The sequence below is a fragment of the Desmodus rotundus genome, chromosome 9, assembly GCF_022682495.2.
Source record: "Desmodus rotundus isolate HL8 chromosome 9, HLdesRot8A.1, whole genome shotgun sequence".
Classification (NCBI taxonomy): Eukaryota; Metazoa; Chordata; class Mammalia; order Chiroptera; family Phyllostomidae; genus Desmodus; species Desmodus rotundus.
This window is the reverse complement of record NC_071395.1, coordinates 14,857,021-14,879,566: the sequence shown is the minus strand read 5'-3', so window position 1 is coordinate 14,879,566 and position 22,546 is coordinate 14,857,021. Positions and strand designations below refer to the sequence as shown.

Genomic DNA, 22,546 nt, shown 5'->3' with positions numbered 1-22,546 from the left:
ATTGTGGGTTTTGGAGTCTGTTAGAGCAGAGTGGGGATCTTGTTACTACCAGGTCTTTGTTTTGTGATACAGGTCAGGGTTCTCTGTTCTTTCTGAGCCCCTGTTTATTTACTTAGAAAATGAGAATCGAAATGCCTATCTTGTCTGGGTAGTTGCGAAGACTGGATGAGCTAAGATGTGTAAGAACATCTGTAATATACCAAATGCATAGGAGGTTTTTCAGTCAGTGTAAGTTTATGTCCTTCCATACTTCTTTTCTCCAGTTCTGTGGCTGCTTGCCTTATCCTTGCTCATACATGACTTCCCAAGGTCAAAGTGTACTAGATGAATGTGTCTTATCTTTGTTAAGGCGTGTTCCAGTAATAGTAGATAGTTGTTTGGGATTCAGTTTCTTACTGTTGGATAGAAGTGGGAAGTGGTTTAAACAAATTGATGTTGGTATTTGGAATTTCAATATCAATTGTCCAAAACTAGACAGAGCATATATCCTATGTGGATTTTCTAGTTATTTGTTTTTTATTTTAATAAAATTTCCATTGGCGTTGGATTAAATATATGGATTTAATCCTTTGAAACCATAGCATCCATGACATACTGCCTCGGCCTGCGAGGCAGTCAACGGGGTCCGCCGATATACCTGCAACGGATGAAAAGGGATGGGACAGGAGGCGCGAAAGAACGGCAGCAAGACAAAGGATTCTGATCAAGCTGCAAATTTATTTCAAAACAGAGGGAGTTATATAGAGGAGGGCAGTAGAGGAAGTGCAGTGGATAGGTGGCTTCAAAGCGTGCTCTAGCCTGCAATTGGCCGGGGGGTGCATGGCGGGCGCGTGATCAAGGCACTGATTGGTGTGCCACCTGCATGTTCAGGCGGGAGGGATTCCATGGCTCCTGACCGCAGCATCCTGTTTATTCCGGCGCAGCTCTCAGGTCTGATTGTATCAGCCTGTTTCAGGCTTATCCCAGCCCCCAACATCTCCTCCCTTATTTTCATTTTTAAGGTGAGGAGTGGACTTTAACCGGCTAGGGGAGGCAGTGGTCTGGCTCCTCCTGAGCTCGTCCCGAGCTCTGAAGCACCCTTTTCGGAGGAGAGGGTTGGGGCGCTGACCTCTATGCAAGCCGACTTGCCTCTCAGGAGACATGGCAGGGCCACCTTCGGGGGTAGCTTCTCCTTGCGATGCTTTGCTCTGCACCTAGCGGTATCCATTACAATTTATATGTAAAGTATAATGCCAAGAGTTATACTGTCCTCGTAGGAGGTGGGGGTGCAAAAAGGAGCTTATGCGCGAGGACATTCTCGGAGAAGACGCTGCGAGTCAGTGCCAGGTTCATTCATTTCTAGCTGGTGATAATGTATCTGGATAGGTTTGCCAAGAAGGGAGTTAAGTTGGTCTCGGATGAGGTTTGTGGTGCGCCTGAGAACCCAGGGAGCAAAGGTCAGGAAGAGAATGATAGCTATTAAAGGCCCGAGGAGAGGGAGAAGAAAGGGGAGTAGTCCGTTGAAGGCTGTAAGGAAAGGGCTCTCAGTCAGAGCTTTCCGTCGTCTTTCCAGATCTTCTTGAAGGATCTTGATCTTGTCCCGGACGATGCCTGACTTGTTGGCATAAAAGCAGCATCGTTCCTGTAAAGCTAAACAAATGCCTCCCTGCTCTGCTGTGAGTAAGTCTAGACCTCGTCTATTCTGTAGGACTACTTCTGCTAGGGAATCTATTGGATCCGAATTTGAGTCTGATTTTGGCTCTTCTGGGGGCAGGCTCGGGAAAAATGTCCAGGTTGGTTACAGTTGTAGCAAAGGCGATTAGGAGGGCGCGCCGGCTGTGGGGGCATAAAATTTTGTAAGGCGGCACCAATGGCAAGTCCGAAAGCATGGGCAGAGCCGATGCCGGAGCAGAGGCGAACATAGTCACAGAGCTCTCCTTGGCGATAGGGGCGGATGGCATTTTGGCAAGCGGGGTTGGCATTTTCATAAGCTAGGTGTTTAACGAAAGCGTTTTCACTTTCGCCCGCGCCAAAGAGCCTCTCAGCTAATTCTTGTAAGCGACTTATGAAATCACTGTATGGCTCATCTGGGCCCTGTCTTATTTTTGCAAGAGAAGTGGTTGCGGTGCCCTTTTGTGGAAGGCGCCTCCATGCTTTAAGACCCGCGGACTGGATCTGGGTTAGAAGTCCGGGGGGAAATTGAGCTTGTTTCTCATTGCTTTGGTAGGGGGCGGAACCAAGAAATTTAAGTATGGTCCAATTTTTAGAGGAGGATTTTCTCATATTACGCTGAACAAACTGTTTAGCGGTGTCTTCATATTCGCTTTTCCAAAGAATAAAGTCACCTCCACTTAGCGCTGCCTTCGCTAGAAAGAACCAATCATTGGGCGTGAGCCAGCGCTCACTAAGATTTTCAATTAGGGCGAGGGAAAAGGGGGCTGTGGGCCCGTAGTGTGTTACAGCAGATTTGACCTTTTCTAATGTTTTAAGACTAAGTTTCTTATATGTGTGGAAATAAGTTTGGGGGCCTCAGTGTCTCTTGTACTGGGCTCTGCTTCGTCTATATCAGAAGGGGAGCTGTCAGAGTCCTCGGGGTTGTCACTGTCAGGAAGGGGGGTAGCTGCAGCCGCAGCTGAACTATCTATGTTCTCGGTCCTATCTGGGCGAGTCTGGGATCTAGTAACAGGGAATGCTAAAGTCTCGTGGGGAGGGGACTGATCGTAAAAGCGGAGAATTCATTGGCAATGGTTTTAATATCTCGGATGAAAGCGAGGGTCTCTTGAAGGAAAGGCTTTGGAAGCGGAGTGAATGCGGCGGTGGCCGCCAGGGGCAAGGTAATGGGTGCCTTGCACGCCGCGGGTGAAATGGCGGACGCGCCATGCGCTGAAGGCAAAATGGCGGCGGCGGGTGCGTGAGAGGTACTATAAGGAGGCGTTTGAATGGCGGAAGGACTGCCGCCACGAGTGGTGGCCAGCCAGGATTATTGTAGCGAGCAGCCTCGTCCTCTAATTCTGCCTGTTCAGAGGGATCTAACTGGTCGCCGGAGTCCTGAGAAACGGGGGGTGGAGCAGAGGAATAGAACTCCTGAAGGGGAGGGTGCAGAGAAGGGGCCTGAGGGTCTGTATCTATTTGGATGGAGACAGAAGGGCAATTTGAAGGCGCTCGTGAGGGGGGTCGCGAAAGCGAGTCAGCATGAGCGTCGGGGAGGCCGTGAACTGAGGGGGCTTTTGAAGGGGCCGGGGAGTGACTACGGAGAATTTCTTGCCCTTCTTTGCAAAGGCGCTGTATGTCAGGGGAATTATTGTGGTTTTTAAGGATGTCTGTTATGAGGTTATAATAGTTAAAGGCAGTTATAGGGACAGTCTCGGGGCCAAAAACCTTATAATAGTCATTTAGGCAGTCGCCTACACGGTGCCAGAGGCGGGAGTCAATGCTACCCTCCTGAGGAAACCATGGGCAGATTTTAAAAACGAAAGTGAAAAAGGAATTCAAATCTTTTTTACGAACCCTTATCTTGCGCACCTTGAGAGATTCTTTTAATTGAGCAACGAACAAATCATGTTGTGAGCATGCCTGTCCCATGGTTGGGTCTTACCTTTGAAATGCCGCTGTCGGGGAACGGGGGTCGTCAGGGAATGCCGGCGCGCGGTCGGGTAGTCGCGGTGAGCCGGGCGAAACGCTGGCGGCGAGCCGGGCGAAACGCTGCGATCGAAGGGGACAGCGGTCCGCACAGGCGATCAGTCGGGCCCGACGTTGGGCGCCAGTTGCCTCGGCCTGCGAGGCAGTCAACGGGGTCCGCCGATATACCTGCAACGGATGAAAAGGGATGGGACAGGAGGCGCGAAAGAACGGCAGCAAGACAAAGGATTCTGATCAAGCTGCAAATTTATTTCAAAACGGAGGGAGTTATATAGAGGAGGGCAGTAGAGGAAGTGCAGTGGATAGGTGGCTTCAAAGCGTGCTCTAGCCTGCAATTGGCCGGGGGGTGCATGGCGGGCGCGTGATCAAGGCACTGATTGGTGTGCCACCTGCATGTTCAGGCGGGAGGGATTCCATGGCTCCTGACCGCAGCATCCTGTTTATTCCGGCGCAGCTCTCAGGTCTGATTGTATCAGCCTGTTTCAGGCTTATCCCAGCCCCCAACAACATACTGTTTGTGGCTTTCGGAAGGACAATTTTAATCTTCTGGTATGACCCAGTGAATAGCATGAAATCTGCTTGATCACGTGTTTACCCACTGTATCAAAATATTGGATCACTTTTTACTTAGTAAGGTAATAGTTTACTGATGTGGACACTTCTTTTGGTTTTGGACTCCGTTCTTGAATTTTTTGTGCTTACAGAATTTATTTTGATTTGATTAATTTAAAATATAGCAAAGCTGACTTAATATTGATGGCTCCGAATTCTGCTTATCAGCCCTACTACTTTCTCTGCAGGATTTGTTCTTTTAAACTAATACAGTATTAATCATAATTAGTTTATAGAATAGGGCATGTAAGTGGGAACATTAAAAAATGGTATTTATGCATATCTTAACTTCAGTGACTTTTAGCCAGGCCATTATTTTTTTAAAAAGCTCTATCCTGATTGCACAAATACTGTTACAACCATTTCCACCACACAGTGAATGAAGTCCTGAGAGTCACCCCAGCCATTCTGAAGGCTCTCATAGCAGGGAAGCTGAGAGTAGTAATTGAGATTTGGAAATGCTCCTGCTAACAGACACTTGCTTTTAGAGTACTTTGTCCTGACAGTTGAACAAATTGCTTCTGTTTGAAATTCGTAAAGCAAAAACAGAGGTAATCACAATACAGTTTTTGCTACAATATATGTTAAGTTGGTTCACTATATCAAATAGTTAAAAAGATTACTATATGAAGTTATTCAACTTATTTTTAAAATTCTTTGCACCCTAGCGGGTGTGTCTCAGTGGATTGAGTGCCAGCCTGCAAACCGAAAGGTCCCTGGTTCAATTCCCAGTCAGGGTTGCAAGTCCCTGATTGGGGGTGTGTGAAAGGCAGCCAATCAGTGTATCTCTAACATGTTGATGTTTCTCTCCCTCTCTTTCTCCTTTCCTTCCCTTCTCTCTAAAAATAAGTAAATAAAATCTTTTAAAAAATTCTTATTTGCAAAACATTGATATACCTCAATACCTATAGTATTAAGACAACTTTTCATTTCTTAGTGGCCTGGCATAATAGACAATACTTTTGGCGTAGAAACTGGGAGTATGGTGTGTTTGTGTGTGTGTGAACAGGTAACATAAGTGTACAGACCTGTGTGTGGAAGATTGTATATGTGAGAGTGCATTTAGTTTGGAACCTATAAGAAAAGACTGGAGTATTGTCTTACTGTTAATTAAACTTTAGTGTTGATACAGTTGTATGGCTATCAAAACTTACTCATTTGCTCATCTCCTACTTGTTGCTGGGTAAATAATTGGGTATCATTCTTTTATAGAATGGTTTTCAAGCTCAGCAGTACTCTGTGGTCCGGTTGTTATAACATGATACTGAGAGTTGACTGGTGGTTGTCTCACATTTTTTTAGCCCGCTGATGTTGAAAGACCATAATTTAATAAACTACACAGATTTCAAACCTCTGTTTTGTCTCTTCTTAGCTCTGAGAAACATGGGGAACACATTCCGCCCCTTTGAAACCACAGGTTCCTCATACAAGAATAGGGAAGTAATTCTCGTTTTGCGGGATTCCTGTGACAAGTAAGATAAAGTATACAAAGTACTTATTCATATTGCCTGCCACACAGTAAACGATTAATGCAAATTCTCTCCTTTTTAAAAAAGATTTTATTTATTTACTTTTAGAGGGAGGGGCAGGGAGGAAGAAAGGGAGGGAGAGAAACATCAATGTGTGGTTGCCTCTCATGCACCCTCTACTGGGGACCTGGCCCGAAACCCAGGCATGTGCCGTGACTGGGAATCAAACCAGCAACCCTTTGGTTCGCAGGCCAAGACTCAGTCCACTGAGCCACACCAGCCAGGGCCAAATTCTCTCTTTTATAAAGTATAAATAATTAACAATTTAAAGATTTTTTGAATATTTGAAGTGAAATGCACATTTATTTCCACATTAGTTTTTAAGAGAGTAGTAGTTAGTGCCTTCTGCACCTCTGGAGAAATCTTGATTAAGAACATGGGGTATTGCATATTACAGGTTTAAAAATATTTTTTTAGCAAATTTTTTTCAATTACAGTTTACATTCATTATTATTTTGTATTAGTTTCAGGTGTACAGCATATTGGTTAAACAATCATGTACTTTACAAAGTGTTTCTCCTTATATTTCCAGTACTCACTTGGCACCATACATAGTTATTACATCTCATATTTGTTCTGTCATTGTATAAAGCATATGGGCAAATCTATGTATAATAGCTGATTGTTGTTTTTAAAAGATTCAACTTATTTATGGTAAACTTCCATAAAATGGAAATTACTCTGTGTAATTTGTATACCATAACTTACAAATTAATTCAATTTGAGAAAAATACAAAGTTTCTATCAAATAATATACCACCAACTTGGGGAAAATGGACTGTGTTAAGGTAGACTTGCAATCCCATCAGACACCAGTGTCGTCCTGTGGCCGAGGTTAATCGGCTGCATTCAGTTACAGGTAATGAATGGTCCCACTGGAATAACTCACCAAGCTGGCAGGCAGAAAGACCAGTAGTTCACAGGACTAGCTGACCTTGTCAGTATAATAGAAACACTTACAAATAAAATTCTCTTGGCCAACAACATTGGGAATGAAGACCCCAGAAGAAACTGTCAGGCCCCGTGACTCTCCTGGAATGCTCTGTTAGCAGACGTGGCTGGGGGTGGGTCTGGGTGGGCAGAAGTGGGGGGAGGGGAATGTAAAAGATAGGAGGAAAATTTTGGAGGGAAATTAATTAGGCAAAAGTTAGAAACACAGCTTTAGAAAAGATTTTAAACATCTTAAAACTCCAAAAAGTAGTGTCTCTTCTGTGAATCTCTGTAAAGGTAGTGTCTTTAAGTTTGCTATATTTTTTCCCTTCTTGTTCCCTTTCTCAAGCCCTTTTGTTTAGATTGGGATAGTCGTCATTGCAGGGAGCTGCTTTCTGAAAGGTGAGAACACAACTCTGACACAGCACAGCGCTGTAATGAGGATGAAGCACAGTTGTGGTCCTGCAGTCTTGCTTCACTTAACAGTAGAAGACAAATATTGCCTAAGGCACCATTATATCCTTGAGTCTAAAATGGCTCTTTGTTTATTTGTTGGTAAGTTGGTTGAGATTTGGATTTGTGCCAGAGTAGGGGAAGGGAGAAATGTTAGAAGAGACAGAGAGAGAGAACTGTCACTCCCTAACAAATTTTGACAATTTGCTTTCTCTCTCTTTTTTGGTAATGATGTAAACCACGCATTTTATTAAAGAACCCTCAGAGCAATAGATCAGTCTTTCTTAAAGAAAACAAATGTTTTCAAATGCTTTAAGAAGTTTAGTGAACCACTATCAGGGTTTGGTCTTTAAAGGAAAAAAAAAAAAAAAGAACTTTAGCTTAAGACTCATTGGGGGATATGGGTCCCTAAAAGGAAACTAGAGAAATTGTGCAGCAGACACCAGCCTTCACTGTAACACTGTAGAAGGGCAATAACATTCCTGTTGCATTTGCTTTTTTAAAAAAGGCATCTTTTACATTATAAGAAGGCAATCAAATTGTTAAGTGGACTTCAAAAACAGTAATAAAAAAGGATTCATAACGGAAAGGATTGATGGTATATTTCACCTAGAGTAGGAAAGACAGTGTGCACTAAGGGGGTTGTGGTTTTACAGCCCAGTGCGTGTGTTTGAAAGCCGCTCTCTCAGCAACGTGGGTGGCGGGCTCTGCTACCATATAACGTATTGTAGTTGGCTCTCCACACTTGTCAGGGTTAGTGTTCAACCGTTTGGAAAATTTTCTCATTGTTCTATCATGTGAACCAAGACCAGTGTTGAATTCCCAATAACGTACCAAAAAAAAAAAAAAAAAAAAGGTTTAATTAGAAAGTTTGAAACTTGATTGTATCTTTTTGTTTCAGTACAGTGCAGTATATATTAGTATTTTATATATTATTACAGTTATTTCTCAGTCAAAAAATATCAAAATCAAGACTTTATTCTTTTTAAAGTAGGTTTTACAGAAATCTGTATGCTGAATCTTGCCCTTTTTTCTGTATTAACACTCTGTTTCCATCTTAAGCATTTTGCTTTAGATGGACCATGGCTCTTGGCAGCTAGTGCATTTTTAGCAAATAATACTGTTTCTAGTAAGAGAAAAAAAAACTTAGTGTGAGGTCCTTGTAAACTGAACCTTTGGAACATTACTTTATTCCGCCCCCCCTTTGTGCTGCTTCTCTATTTGTGTAATGGTTATAAATTACATCCTTTGAAAGGAAGAATTAAAAGCATTTTGTTTTGTTATTTTTGTCATTGATTTTTTTCTTTACCTGTTATTTTAAAGATATACAGAGAAATAAGCAGTTATGATACTGAAATTCCATTGTGCCAGCACCTCCAGAGCACAATCCAAAAAACACAGAAAACGGCCCGCCGGTGTCTGCAGCGCGCTTGTGTGAGCGTCGGCGTCTGCTGCGCGCAGGTCCCCTCCCCACTGGGAGTTCCTCTCGGAAGAAAGACTCTGTGTTTCCTGAGTGTAGAGTGGCCTTTGCTGGCCCTTATATTTTTAATCTGTGAGGGTTTCTGTTTACAAGAGCAATTGCGTAGATGTGTTATTACGAGATTGTCACTGGCACATCAATAAGTAGAGGAAAGAAAGGCTTATATGTTTCTGCGTTATAAAATAATGAAAAACTTTAAATGAAATAATAAAGTATTAAGGTAGGAAATAATGGGCTTTTTTGAGATCTGTATATGAAGAATTGATTTAAATATTGATTTTGCCCTTTTGAAGTCTATTTTAGGTGAATATAAAAATATCATAAAATTCCTGTCTTTCACTTGAAATTCAGATACTTAAATCTGATGATGGCTTCTTGACAAGATCGAGTTAGTAAATTTTTTCAACTGAACCTATAATAATTAATCAAGGAAAGTATTAGATTATATTATGTATCCTTAGATAATTTTTTTATTTTTAATCTTCTTCATTTTTATTCTTAGTTTGCTGCTGGTTATCACCTTAGACACAGACAGCAAATCTGCAAGACACAGCGTCTTGTGTCGGCAGTCTGGCCCTTTCAGTCAGACCCATAAAATGTCAAAAAGATAACCAGGTAATAGGGAACTTCAGGCTTAAATTTGGTGAGATGGAAGTTGATGCCCAGTCTTCAAGTGTATTTGAATCATTCAGCATCATTTGTTTTTTCCTTAAAAACTTTCTGCATAGAAGGTATACACATCTTTGCTGAAACTAGGTTTTTACCCACCTGAGCTATTTTTCATCGAGAGGTAATTTCAGATTTGTTTGCTTCTGAATTTTACTCTGAGTTTCCTGATCAATTAAAAGACACTTTTGCATTTCGTGATGATTATATCGATTGTTTAATGATTGTTTCTGCTGGTTGTTAGAGCAAGAGGACCGTCTGTATGGGAACAGTCAACACATTTAGGCACTTGGTCTACCAGGCACTGATGCTTGATGCTTGCTAATCTCTCCCCCGGTCTCAGTTTGCCCTTGATTAGTCCTAACCTTTCTTTCAGTCCTGTGGATGGAAAAGATTGCCATCTAAACACTACAAACCTCACGTGTACCTTCAGGAAAGGGAAGGAAAGGCATCCGTTCCTTAGCGTGCTGTTTTCTCGAGGGCCCAGGACGCCCGCGTCTGCTGACTGCCACCAGGCCTCACTGCTGGCAGGGCAGCTGGCACGCTGCCATCTCCCCGCTGGGCTGCTTGTTGGTGCTTGTGAATGGAACAGAAATGTCTTTGCTTTTTCTAGTCAGTTGCCACTGATTGCAGTGTTAAGAAACAAGGTAACATTTTTTCTCAGAATGATAGTAATTTACATCATGATGAAGTCTAACTTCATAACATCTAAGTAATAAGTAGTAGACTTAGTTTAGTGCTTTTAAAATTCATATTAAATAAAAGTCATAACTTATTACTCCAAAATATTCATTTTAGATAATTTCACCTTAGCTCTTCAAGACAGATGTTTTAGATTTGGATAAACACTTAAAAGTAAATTATGAGGTGGGTTTTTTGTACTTTTATAAACAAAATTTGTTATATTACAAGTTATAGGACCAATGGAAATCACAGATCTTGCAAGCAAAGTGTGTGTGTGTGTGTGTGTGTGTTGGGGGGGTAGTTAGTTCAGCTCTTTTGACAACCTGTTACTGAGAATGCTAGAGATGTTTGCATTTAATTTTTAGTAGACCTGGAGGTGCGTGTTGGGTTTTCACCTCTGCCTGGTCCGTGACACGCACTTCGTGTGTTCCCTGTCGGGCTCCACTTCTGGGTCCCGTGTCTGATAGGAAACGCAGGGTATCCTGATGAGGCTTCCACTTCTTTTCTTCCCAGTCCCCCTCCCAGTCCCGCAGCTCTTAGCTTTTTGAATTGCCAATATTTGTTCACTTACACTGATATCAGAATACATTCTTGTCATATTTTTACCTCAGACAGAAGACATACTTTATTGCTGTGATAAAGTCCAGAGTTTTGGCAGGCTTCGTCCTGCACGGGCTAGGTAGCCCTCAGCAAATCATACAGCCTCTCTGAACTTCCGGTTCCTCAGCTGTGAATGAGGGATGTGGTGCTGGGATGGTTACAACAGATGTGTGTTAAGTACCTGACGTGTGGGAGCAGCTCAGTAAATGGTAGCTGAAAGGAGCAAAGCCTTGAAAACTGGTGATGTTTTTATAGGCTGTAAAAGCACCCACTGGTGTACTTTTCTGTGTAATCTCATGAAATTGGGGAGTTTCAGCCACACATAACTACTGGAGGTACTTTAAATCTTTGAGTTGATAAAACCCAAGTGCATGGGCTTTGGAGTCATCTTACTGGGATTTGAGTTTCTGCTCCGCCACCTAACTATGAACCCTGGAAAGTTAGCTTCTCTGTGTCTCAGATTTCTTGGGTATAAAATTAAGGTGAAAATAGCGTACTTCATAGGCCTGGATAAAATCAGTACATGTAAAACTCTTAATACTGGGTGTGGTAAAGAGTAATTATACCAAACATGTTAGTTGTTGTTAACTGTGATTATTTCATAGAAAAGGAAAAATCATTAAGCCAGAATGGAGTCAGCTTTAATTAATGGATGTCTCTTCGACCCACTTCTAAATAATGCCCATTACTTTTCTTTCTAGTCCCCTTCAGGGCTCCACGTCTCCTTCAAATGTCTTTAGGGTTGCTTTGCAGTTGGAATTCTGCTTTTCACTCAGTGCCTCCCTGGGATTGTGACATCCTTGCAGCAAAAATCTTTAGATGTCTCTTAATCAGATGTATCACTGCTGCTCATAAGTCTTGTGTTAGTTTTTAACAGTTTTTTTGAAGGAAGCTTGATTGTGAAAAGATGTTTAAAGGCTTCATTGCTCTACCGAACTTTTTTTAGAAAAAGTAATTGGGCATCCTGCTTCAACTGGACTTTTAAAATAAGCCATTACTTAGTGGTTAAATGATTTATAGAAAAAGTACTTTACAGTGATTCTTTGAGATCTTAAACTCCCAAGGCCTCCATCTGTTTTTCAATGGTTTGCAGCCTAGCAGATGCCTTCAGACAGCGTTTCCTTCGGTATCGATACGCGTACCGATAATGTGTACCTACCTAAAGGCTAACCTTAACCTCTCCTTGTTTTGAGAATTTATTTACTATTAAGATTTATAGTGATAGAAGGGCAGTGTACTTTTTAATTGCTATACTTTAAGAATTACTCATGCATATGAAAAGTCTAAATTTGTATAATTTGCATAAGATTTCTCTCATAGCTATTGTATTCAAATTTTGTTTCATTTTTGTCCTAGTATAAAACAAATTAGTTTGAAATGTAAAGGAAATATGCATTTATTTCTTTTAGAGCCCATTTAACAGCAGATCTTACCTTACCTGGAATATCAAGGACTCGGAGGAGGCTAAGCCCCATTCCTAGTGTGCGGAGTTCTGCGACTGTGTGCTGGAGGCTGTGCGCTTGTTGCTGCAGGGTGCTCGGTGCCCCTCCTCCCCACAGTCCCTGAAGCACACATGCGTTTTTTATGTGTGTGTAACTCTTTAGTGTAAAGTGAGACTTTATGAGCATCCCAGAGGCTGGGAGTGTACCCTCTTCCCTTCCCCATCACAATCCTTTTCCTACCTCTTAAAGTTAACCGCGGCCCTAACTTTTTGTGATAACTTCCTTTGTTTTTAAAAATATTTTTACCGTGTACACATATTTCTACTACAGTAAAACGTGTACACAGGTTAAAAGTCTGGAAGGACCGCAGTAGGATCTACAACAGCAGCTCTTGTCTCCCTGTCCAGCGCCCCCATCCCGCCCCTGAGGAGCGGTGCTCTTAGCTGTTTTAGCCTTACTTGCTCTCATGTTTCTAAATAACATAGGTACACAGATGTCTGTCACAGATCAGTGCAATTGTGAGTAATGTGTCTGTACCTGTCTGTATTTAAAGACGTGATCTGATGGTATCTTGCTCTGAAACATCAGATTTAGCTCTATAATCTCATTTCTTCTCCAATGTACTTTCCTTCTCTTCATTTTCCTAGTGTAGCTTTTCATGGTGTTTGCTGAAATCATTATGCACATTTTCATTATTATAACCACATAAACATTATTTATACCTGATTTACATCATGTTCTGTGCTTAAATTTATTTTTTAGACCCAATTTTATTTTTCTGTAATTAACAGTTGCCTCATTTTTCCTTAGTCTGTAAAATGTTGTCAGTTATCAATATATCCCTAAATTCTCTAACAGACTTATAAACTATCTCTTAAGCAGTCACGTATACTCTCTTGATTCCACATTTTCCTCTTGGAAACACCCTTTCTGGACCTCCAGCTCAGCGACTGTGTCAGTGTGTCGTGGAGGTTCAGGCAGAGAAGCAGAACGCTGGGGTGTGGGAGGGGTGTGGGGGTGGCAGATGTAAGAAGGGGTTTGTTCCAGGGATTTTACCTTACACCTGTAGGCGTTGCTTAAATAAATCTGTGAGGCTGTTTGCACGTCTGATGCTCGAAGTCCACAGGCCCCGCCGCTGCCCCACGACAGGAGGTGGGCCAGCACGTGGGGGCAGCACGTGTGATCTGCAAGGGCTGCTGCCCCACCTCAGGAGAACAAAGTGACTGCCGCTTCACTTCCCGGCTCCCAGTCTTGTTCATCGCCACAGGTGGTGCCAACACCATGCCGTCCCAGGCTTCCTTCCGCTGGTGAGCGGGCACAGCAGGGCTGCTGAAGCAGGCTCTTTGCTGGGCGCTCTGAGTGTTCTGATGGGCAGCCTGGGCTCCAGGAGCTCCTGAGAGCCTGGCTGAGCTTTCCCTGGCTCTGACTGCACTGCAGGCCGTCATGGTCCCCCTTCTTCACTGTCTCATTCCCCTGGGCCCAGACCCGCATCGCTGTCTGAGAGCTCTTCCAGCCTCCCCTGGCTCCCTCCCCCTTTACTCTCAGAGACGTCTCTCCTAACAAACGTCTGGTACCTTGTACTCCTGCCTGTGTCTGTTTCACAGAGGACCTGGACTAACAGATGTCTTCTGAAGATTTCCCTTCAGCATCTTCCTGGGCATTTCCTTCACCTTCTCTCTTGGCAGATCCCTTGTTTCCTGGGTCCCAGGTCTTCATCTTTTTGACTGACTTCTTTTTCTGATGGAATGCGTATTCCACATGGGAGGTAAAATTGTTGAAGCTTGCATGACTGAAGACTTTATTTTAATCTCACCCTTGAGGGATGATTTGGCTGGGGATGGAATTCTAGTTCAGAAGTAATTTTTCATCAGTTTTAAGTGCATTCTCCGTTGCCTCATAGTTTTCAGTGTAAATGTTGAGAAACACTTTTGAGTTTTGATGTTTTGCGTGTGACCTATTTTTCTCTGTAGAGGCTTTTATAATCTCCTTATCCTTGATGTTTAGAAGTTTCACGATACTATGCCATGCGGTGCGTGTGTGTGTGTGGTTTCCTTCATTGTGCCGGGTGCTCCCTGGATGCCATCAGTGAAGAGACACCTGTTCTTCAGCTCTGGGAGGTGCTCTTACGTTCTTTCATATTTTTCTTGTTTCCTCTGTTCTCTCTTTCTGACTTCACAGTTGTGAGCTGTGATACCTCCTTCATTGAGCCACTGAGTTCCTTATTCTCTACCCCTTGTTTTCTTTTTTTCTCCAAGCAATTTATTTAATTTCAGTTAATTAAAAAAAAATTTACACACCTACACACAACAGGTGACCCATTTTAAATGAAATACAGGTATTATCTCTTTGCCACCTCTTGATCTTTGGAATATTTTCAGAATCAGCTTCCTTCATAGAGTACATTTATTTTCACATTTTGCAGATTATGTAACTGAAGTTAGGTGGAAGACCATTTAAGGTAAGGCTGAAGAGGCAAGCAGGGGTGAGCATTAGCTCTAAATCTCTTGCTGGCACCTTCAGAAATGGTCTATTCAGAAGGAGATACAAAATTTTAAATCATCAGCATACATCCACTTGAGGTACCTAAAGTCATGGGTCTGGATACAGTTATAGAGGACAATTTCAAGTATCCTATTAGCTTAGCATTAATAAGTCTTTAACTTTATTAACCTTTAAATTTATCGATCTTTACTGAGTTACCAGTTATTTTTCTGTCATTTACAACATTTACTAGTTTTAGTAAACCATGTGTGTATTTTTGTACACAAAATTATGTTTAAACGACAATCATTACATAAAGCTTTAAGAGCCTTAAAATTTAACATACAAATAGGTCTTGGTTAGGCACGTTATTAGATAAAACCCAGAATAAAATAATAAGCAGTATCAAAGAACTGTTCTTAGAAGGAGTTGATTTGGCAAGGTGGGGGGTCACTGGTGACTTTGACAAGACTGGTTTTAGTGGTGGGACAAAATTTAGATTGGAATGGGATACAGATAACTAGCAGGTGAAAATTTTTTTTAAAAAAACCCAAAACTTTTCAAGTGAGTGACTATATGGAGAAAGGAGCCAAAAGTGGGAGATAGCAGAAAGAAAGAACAAGGAGGAATACAGAAAAAAATTTTATCTTTTTTTTAATCCTCACCCAAGGACGTTTTTTGTTTTTAGAGAGCAAGGGAGAGTGAGAAACATCGATGCAAGAGAGAAGCATTGATTGATTGCCTCTCACATGCATCCAGCCTGGGGATTGGTGCCCAAGCAGGGACTGTATGAATCCATACCCGAGGTCGCACACCCCACATGTGGACTGGGGTTTGAAATTGCAGCCCAGGTGTGTGCCCTGACCAGGAATGGACTCCGTAACGTCTTGATTATGGGACCACGCTCCAACCAACTGAGCCACACTGGCCAGGGCAAAAAATTGTATCTTAATGGGGGTGAAATTTTCATTTACTGAGGTCCAAACCAGAAACGGGAGAAAAAACAAAGTTATTTTGGTGAAATTTTGGCTTTTGTTAATTTTCTGTTTAAAATACAAAAATAATATAAATACTTTTTTTGCTTAAAATATGTTAACCTTTTAATCATAGTGTGGGTACTTGGGTTTTTTTAATCCATGAAATAAGTTTATAGTAACTTCTTAGAGATGACTATGGGAATTTTGGACGGGGTGAAGTAGGAGTGAGGCAGACACGAGACTTGGTGGTTATGACTGCAGGCACTATAGTCGGGGTGAAGCCGCTGGAGACACGTTAACAGCCGTGCGTACTTTGTAATGTACTTTCAGTGATTGAGGTCAGTAAACTTTATGATATGTTCTACAGAAACAGGTTATTAATTGTATTTATTGAATAATTACTACATTTATAATTCTGTTTATGTCATGCCAAAAATCATATATGTTCTAAAATCTTAATACAGCTTTTTGTGCACTGAGGCATGTAAATTGTAAGTACTCTAAAAATAACTTTGCATCTGTTAGAAATACTGGTTAAACTTGTCAAAAACATTATATTAGTAAGGAGCTGAATTTAGAATCTTGGTCTTACTTTTTGTTCATTATCGCACATTTACCCAGAGAAAAGATTATTTCACCCAGAAGTGTTTTCTCCCTCCTCTGAACTCCCATGTATATACTATTATAATATTTCCTCTTGCTGCTATAACCAATTGCCACACACTTAGTGGCTTGAAACAGCACAAGTTTGTTATCTTACAGTCTGAAAGTGAGAAGTCCGAAGTGGGTCTAATGGATTAAAACCAAGGGGTCAGCAGGATGCATTCTTTTCTGGAGCTTCCTGGGGAAAACTGTTTCTCACCTTTTCCAGCTTCTAGAGCAGGGGTGCCAAACTCATTTTCACTGGGGGCCACATCAGCCTCGCCGTTGCCTTCAAAGGGCCGAATGTAATTTCAAGTCCTTAACAGTTAAGGAGTTGTTACATTTATACAGTCCTAAAATTATTCCGGCCCTTTGAAGGCAGCCACAAGGCTGAGGTGGCCCATGCTGAAAATGAGTTTGACACCCCTGGTGTACAGGGTCTGGCAGAAGTGACGCCTGCTTGAGTGTGGTCAGTAACTATTTGTGGCCCGAATGAATGAAAGGTTAGTGATAGAAGCCAGATTTCTGATGCACGCATTTTGCGTTAGTGCTAATGGAAGTTCATAAAATGTCACTCATCAAAACACCGTGGGGGTAGAGATTCAATTATTCTTCTATCTTGTAGTGAAAAGGGGGAAATCCTTTCGTCTTAAACGCCAACTGTCTTAGGTGACAGTTCTCTTGCCCCATCTCTGCCTACCCTCTTTCTTTATAAAAAAGATGGAAAGAAAGAAAGAGTAAAGAAGGAAAGAAAAGGAGTTAAGTTATGAAAAGAATGAAAGAAAGAAGAAAGAAAAAGGAGAGGCGGCAGGGCAGCAACAGAAGACACAGTGGCACTCATTCAGCTGTTTGTCTAGAGCAGCTCGTGGCCCCCATTTAGAGCCGTGGACACTCCTTGCCCTTGATTGCGTTGTAAGATAAACCTGTGTGTTTTGTGATGTCTGTAGTTCACTTTTGTCCAATAGTTAAGATAATTTAAAAATCGGTATTTTTTAAACTACTTCATAACTTTAGGAAAGTTTTTAGAAACTTTGGTTTACCTTTTGACTTACGATTTTCCTTTCCTTGTTAAGTAAGGACAGTTTGGACTCTTGTTTAAAATAAAATTAAAAATTAAAAAAAATATCTGGCATTCCTTATTGAAAAACATTTAAAATCTAGATTTTAGGTTTAGATCATCGTCTGGAATAGATAAATAGGTAAATTGATCACTTACTAACTATGTCCAGAAAGAATGCTTTGTTTGATGCATATTTAATGACTGATTTTCTTTTGTTAATATCCTTGTAATTTATATAGAATCTGATTGTTTTATGAATTTGGATTGTTCTGTGAGTTTGGAGGCATGTTTCTTGAAATAAAATATTTTTAAAAAATGTTAGGTTCTTTTCCTACTTGTATCAGCATGGTCTTCGATTGGATGTACACACGTGTGCACGTCTGACTCTAACACAAAGACCAGCTGCCCAGATGGCACATGTCGTGTGCTTAGCAACTGTAAAAACAGACTGTGGTCAAAGTGTCTGGTGACCAGTAATAGTTGCTACCCTTTGTCATTCTCTCAGGGAGCAAAAGGTCAATTTTTAAGTCAACTTTAGTTTTTTATTCTATTTAAAACTTTCCGTAATTCTTAAGTTACAGTTGACATGCAGTATTATACTAGTGGCAGGTGCACAACACAGCGGTTAGACGCTTGCACAACTTACAACGTGGCCGCCCTGAGAAGCCCGGCGCCCCTCTGAGGCCATGCACAGCTCGGTCAGCTTCAGAGTGTGTTCACTGTAGTGAATTACGCTCGTCGGGTGAAAAGCTGATCTGACTTTTCTTCTCCTGGCAGCAACTGGAACTGGTGGAACCGAGTGGCTGGATTCACGTGCCCTTAACCGATAATCATAAGAAGCCGACTCGCACGTTCATGATACAGATCGCCGTGCTCGCCAACCACCAGAACGGGAGGGACACCCACATGAGGCAGATTAAAGTGTACACTCCAGTGGAGGAGAGCTCTGTCGGCAAATTTCCTCGATGCACGACGATTGACTTCATGATGTATCGTTCCATAAGGTGACCTGGGCCGGGACCGAAGTCTTTAAACACATCTTTGTTTCTCTGGTCAGTAAATGTTGTACCTGGTAGCTTTATTGGAAAGGCATCAGTTATTTTACATTTTCGTGTGCATTAAAAACTATTTTTGTGGAGCTTTAAAAATAAATTTTGTCACACTATCTTTATTTACCTTAAAATACAATAAAGATCACATATTTTATATTATTAAAATGAATTTGAAGCCAATCATTAAATTTTTCATCAATAGATATTATCTTTAATATGACAGAAGTATCCTTTTTTTCCCTCCAAAGGAAACTTACTCTTTTGATATTGGGCCTTTTTAAAGGCAATGTCAAAATAAGCTTAGCATTAGGTGTCTGATGAGAATCACTCTGATTTGGGGAATATGGTTGGTTAATTGTGTCATAATCACTTCCATGAGATACTTGTAGCCCCACGGTTGCCTGTGCCCTGATACCACGCCGGAGATTGCCGGCACACTCGGCTGTCCGTCTCAGTGTAGCGCTGTCTAGAAGAGTTACTGTCAAGTTTGTGTCTGACACTGAAGCATTCCCGAAGGATAAATATGTTTCATGAAAATTTAAAAAATGTATGGAATTATTCTTTGTGTAAAAAGATATTAAAGGAGCTTAAATGTGTTTCCTGTCCGTGGTTTAAAATGAGTAGAGTTGATTCTGCATACTTTTTTTTCCTATATCTATTACTTCTGGGGAGGATGCTTATTTAGCCACAGAGCTTCCCCAGATTGGCTCTTATTTGGGAAAGATTCCTTGGAGGTTCTTGCATTACTGGAGAGACTGAAGTCTTAAATGGTAACGTTTAAAAAATAATTTTGTGTATGCTTTATTCTGGCAGAGAGTACTTATTTACACGGATACTCGCAGGAGTGTCCAACCGTTTGGCGTCCGCTCCACACTGGAAGAAGAAGAGTTGTCTTGGACCACACATTAATTACATTGTGACACGTAATCACAAAAAAATCTTGTAATGTTTTAAGTAAATTTACGATTTTGTGTTGGGCCGCATTCACAGCCGTCCTGGGCTACATGCGGCCCACAAGCCGCAGGTCGGACACCCCTGTAGAGGTTTTACTTTTTCACTCAGCAGAGTCTCCGCTGTTCTTTCTGAGTTTCACAGCTTCACCACGTGCATTTTTTGTCTTTGAAGAAGTGTGGGAGGTGATGTACAGACTCACCAGATAGTCTGTGACTGACTGAAACTCATTTGGGATCAACAAATAAACCCCAGGGGAGGTATGATATGGGAGGCTGGAAAGGGCAGAAGAGAGCATTAAAGGAAAAGCGCATGGGTTGGAATTTAAAGTAAAGGAGAGAATGAAGGAGATGAGAATAGCAGGATAAATATACGAGGCACTGTACTAGGTGGTTTGCTTTATTTAGTCCAATGAGGGAAACATTCACATAAACAACAGGGTTTAGTCTGAGAGACAGAGAGCTCTAATAAAAACGTAGAAGGAGCCATGGCCTGGTTGCAGTGCCATCCTGTACACCAGAAACTTTGCAGGTTTGACCCCTGGCCAGGGTGCATGTGGGGGGCGACCAGATCGAAGTTTCTTTTTTTTTAAAGATTTTATTTATTTTTTTTCGAGGGGAAGGAAGAGAGAAAGAGAGGGAGAGAAACATCAATGTGTGGTTGCTTGTCATGCGCCTGCCACCGGGGGGCCTGGCCCTCAACCCGGGCATGTGCCCTGGCTGGGAATCGAACCTGCTACTCTTTGGTTCGCAGCCAGTGCTCAATCCACTGAGGCACACCAGCCAGGGCAGATGAAAGTTTCTTTATCACATGAGGTGTTTCTCTCTCTCTCTCTCTCTCCCTCTCTCCCTCCCCCTCTCTATCTGTCTCTCTCTCTCCCATCCTCTCTCTAAAATCAATAAAGCCATATCCTCAGGCGAGGATTAGAAAAAATACAGAGGGACTTATTAATAATAATGTTACTACTTGCTAACTGCCTTTAAAAAATCTGCTTAAAAGAAAAAAGGAGGAAGATTGATTATTATTTACATGATCCAGTCTGTTATCCCCTACTACTAATAGTTTGCTGAGAGGTTCCTAAAGTTAGGAGGGGTTAAGAAGAATGTTGAAAAAATCAGTGTGTTTTCTCCTTCTGCTTGGCTGGCTGACCACCTTATCAGACATGGGAAAACTTGGTACCTGAGGATTATGGAGATAATGCCTGCCCTTATTATAAGGGTTATTTAAAGTATGGATAGACCATGTATTATAATAACAAAGCATTGTTATCTAAAACAGTTGCCTATCTGTTTTAAAAGTACAGATGTGTGTCTAGAATAAAGAACTCTTACAACTCAACAGAAAGAAAACAACCCAATTAAAAGTGATCAATAGGTTTGAACAGTCATTTCATCGAGGAAGACATATGACTTGTAAATAAACATATTTGAAAAGATGCTGAACTTCACGGTACATTAGTGAAATGCAAGTTAAAACCATAGTGAGCCCTAGCTGGGTAGGTCACTTGGTTAGAGCGTTGTCCCCGATACACCAAAGTCATGGGTTCAGTCCCTGGTCAGGACACGTACAAGAAGCAGCCAATGAATGCATAAGTACGTGGAGCAACAAATCGATGTGTCTCTCTCTCTCTCTCTGTCTCTCTCTCTCCCCCACTCCTTTCCCCCCAAATCATAAAATAATTTTTAAAAAACCATACTGAGATACCATTTCACAGCCACTATAATAGCTATAATCAAAAAAACGATTGCAAGGTTTAGCAAAGATACGGAGAAACTGGACTTTACACTGATGGTGAGGATGTAATTAATGTACAACCATTTTGGAAAATAGTTTGATAATTCCTTAAAAAGTTAAACATGCACCTAATTATGTGACCCAACCGTTCCGCTCCTAGGTATTTACCCAAGAGATGAGAAAGCATATATTTATACAAAGACTTGTACATATTCGTAGCAGCTTTATTTGTAGTATCTCAAAACTGAAAACAGCCCAAACATTGATTAACAAGAGAATGTAAACATCGTGGTATATCCATGTAATAGAATACTACTGAGCAATAAAAATGAACAGACAATTAACACGTACAACAACATGGGTAAATTTATTTCCTGCTGTATACGATTTGCGAATCAAAAACTAAGATTAAAAAACCATTTTAATGATTAATAAACCAACAGCAAATTCAAATGAGTATACATTTTTGAGTATTGTGCAGTTACAAGATTTAAATTTTTAAAGTTCACATGTACTCTATAAAGCACTGTTAAAATCAGTTTATTAGCTGAGGAGGTATTGTCACAAGAAACTGTATAAAACTGGAATATTAAATCATAGCAGTTTTTGAACACTAATAAATACACAATTCTTAGAAAACACTGGTAGATACTGGGTGTTGCATTAGAAGTATTGTAACAAGGAAACCAAGGTAAATCTGATGTGGACCTTGCTTTCCAGTAGCTTACAACCTGCTATGGGAAACGACAGTCTTCTAAACAACCAAATCAGAAATTAGAGTGGTAAAATCTCTAATTGATGAATGGGAGTGTAGAGGAGAAGAGAGATTTGACTTCCAGCTCAGGGAAGTCGAGGTGAAGCTAAAGACGACATTGTGGAGGAGGTGGAATTTTGGAAAGAAAGACTTTTAATATTAGCTAGTTACTCACTTTTCAAGCCTATCCTTGAATCTAGACTATTGTTTATATATAGGTAACAACAGTTGATTTGAAACAGATGATTTATATGTTCAGAATCAAGTAATTTTTTGTACGTTTACTCTTGTTTGAAGGGTTCCAAAGATTAAAACATGGACAAATCTTGAAAAACAATTTTAGAAACAGTCTGTTCTTTTTGCCATTATGACTACTAATTTAGAACAGATTAATACACTATAGTATAAATTTAATGAGTATAAGATTTTATGAGTCACATACAAATATTTGGTGTTTCTAGTATTTTAGAAAATTGTCACTCCTTTAAACTTCTTAATAACATGTATACTTACATATATTTATTCATTTTTAAATATATTTTGATTATGCTATTACAGTTGTCACAATTTCCCCTCGCCTTTGCCCCCCTCCTCCCAGTACCCCCATTCCCTCCAGAAATCCCCTCCTTTAGTTCATGTCTATGGGTCATGCATGTAAGTTCTTTGGCTTCTCCACTTCCTACACTATTCTTAACATCCCCCTGTCTATTTTGTACCTACCAATTATGTTTCTTAATCCCTGCACCTTTTACCCTGTTCTCCCCCTTCTCCCTCCCAGCTGGTAACCCTTCAAATAATCTCCATACCTGTGATTCTGTTCCTGTTCTGGTTGTTTGCTTAGTTTAATTTTTTAGATTCAGTTTTTGATGTGCATTTGTTGC

The 22,546-nt window shown here is 41.1% G+C and overlaps 1 protein-coding gene across 3 annotated transcripts in view; it reads left to right on the top strand.

Annotated features, from left to right (window-relative positions):
• ANAPC10 (anaphase promoting complex subunit 10) overlaps window positions 1-18,287 on the top strand; it is a 46,713-nt gene extending 28,426 nt beyond the window's left edge. For all 3 annotated transcript variants that reach the window (XM_024569228.4, XM_045202753.3, XM_045202754.3), the window contains exon 5: window positions 17,952-18,287. In XM_024569228.4, the coding sequence (XP_024424996.1) occupies window positions 17,952-18,182 (231 nt within the window). In that variant the 3' untranslated portion in view covers window positions 18,183-18,287. The remainder of the gene's footprint in view (window positions 1-17,951) is intronic.
• Window positions 18,288-22,546: the final 4,259 nt, after the last annotated feature.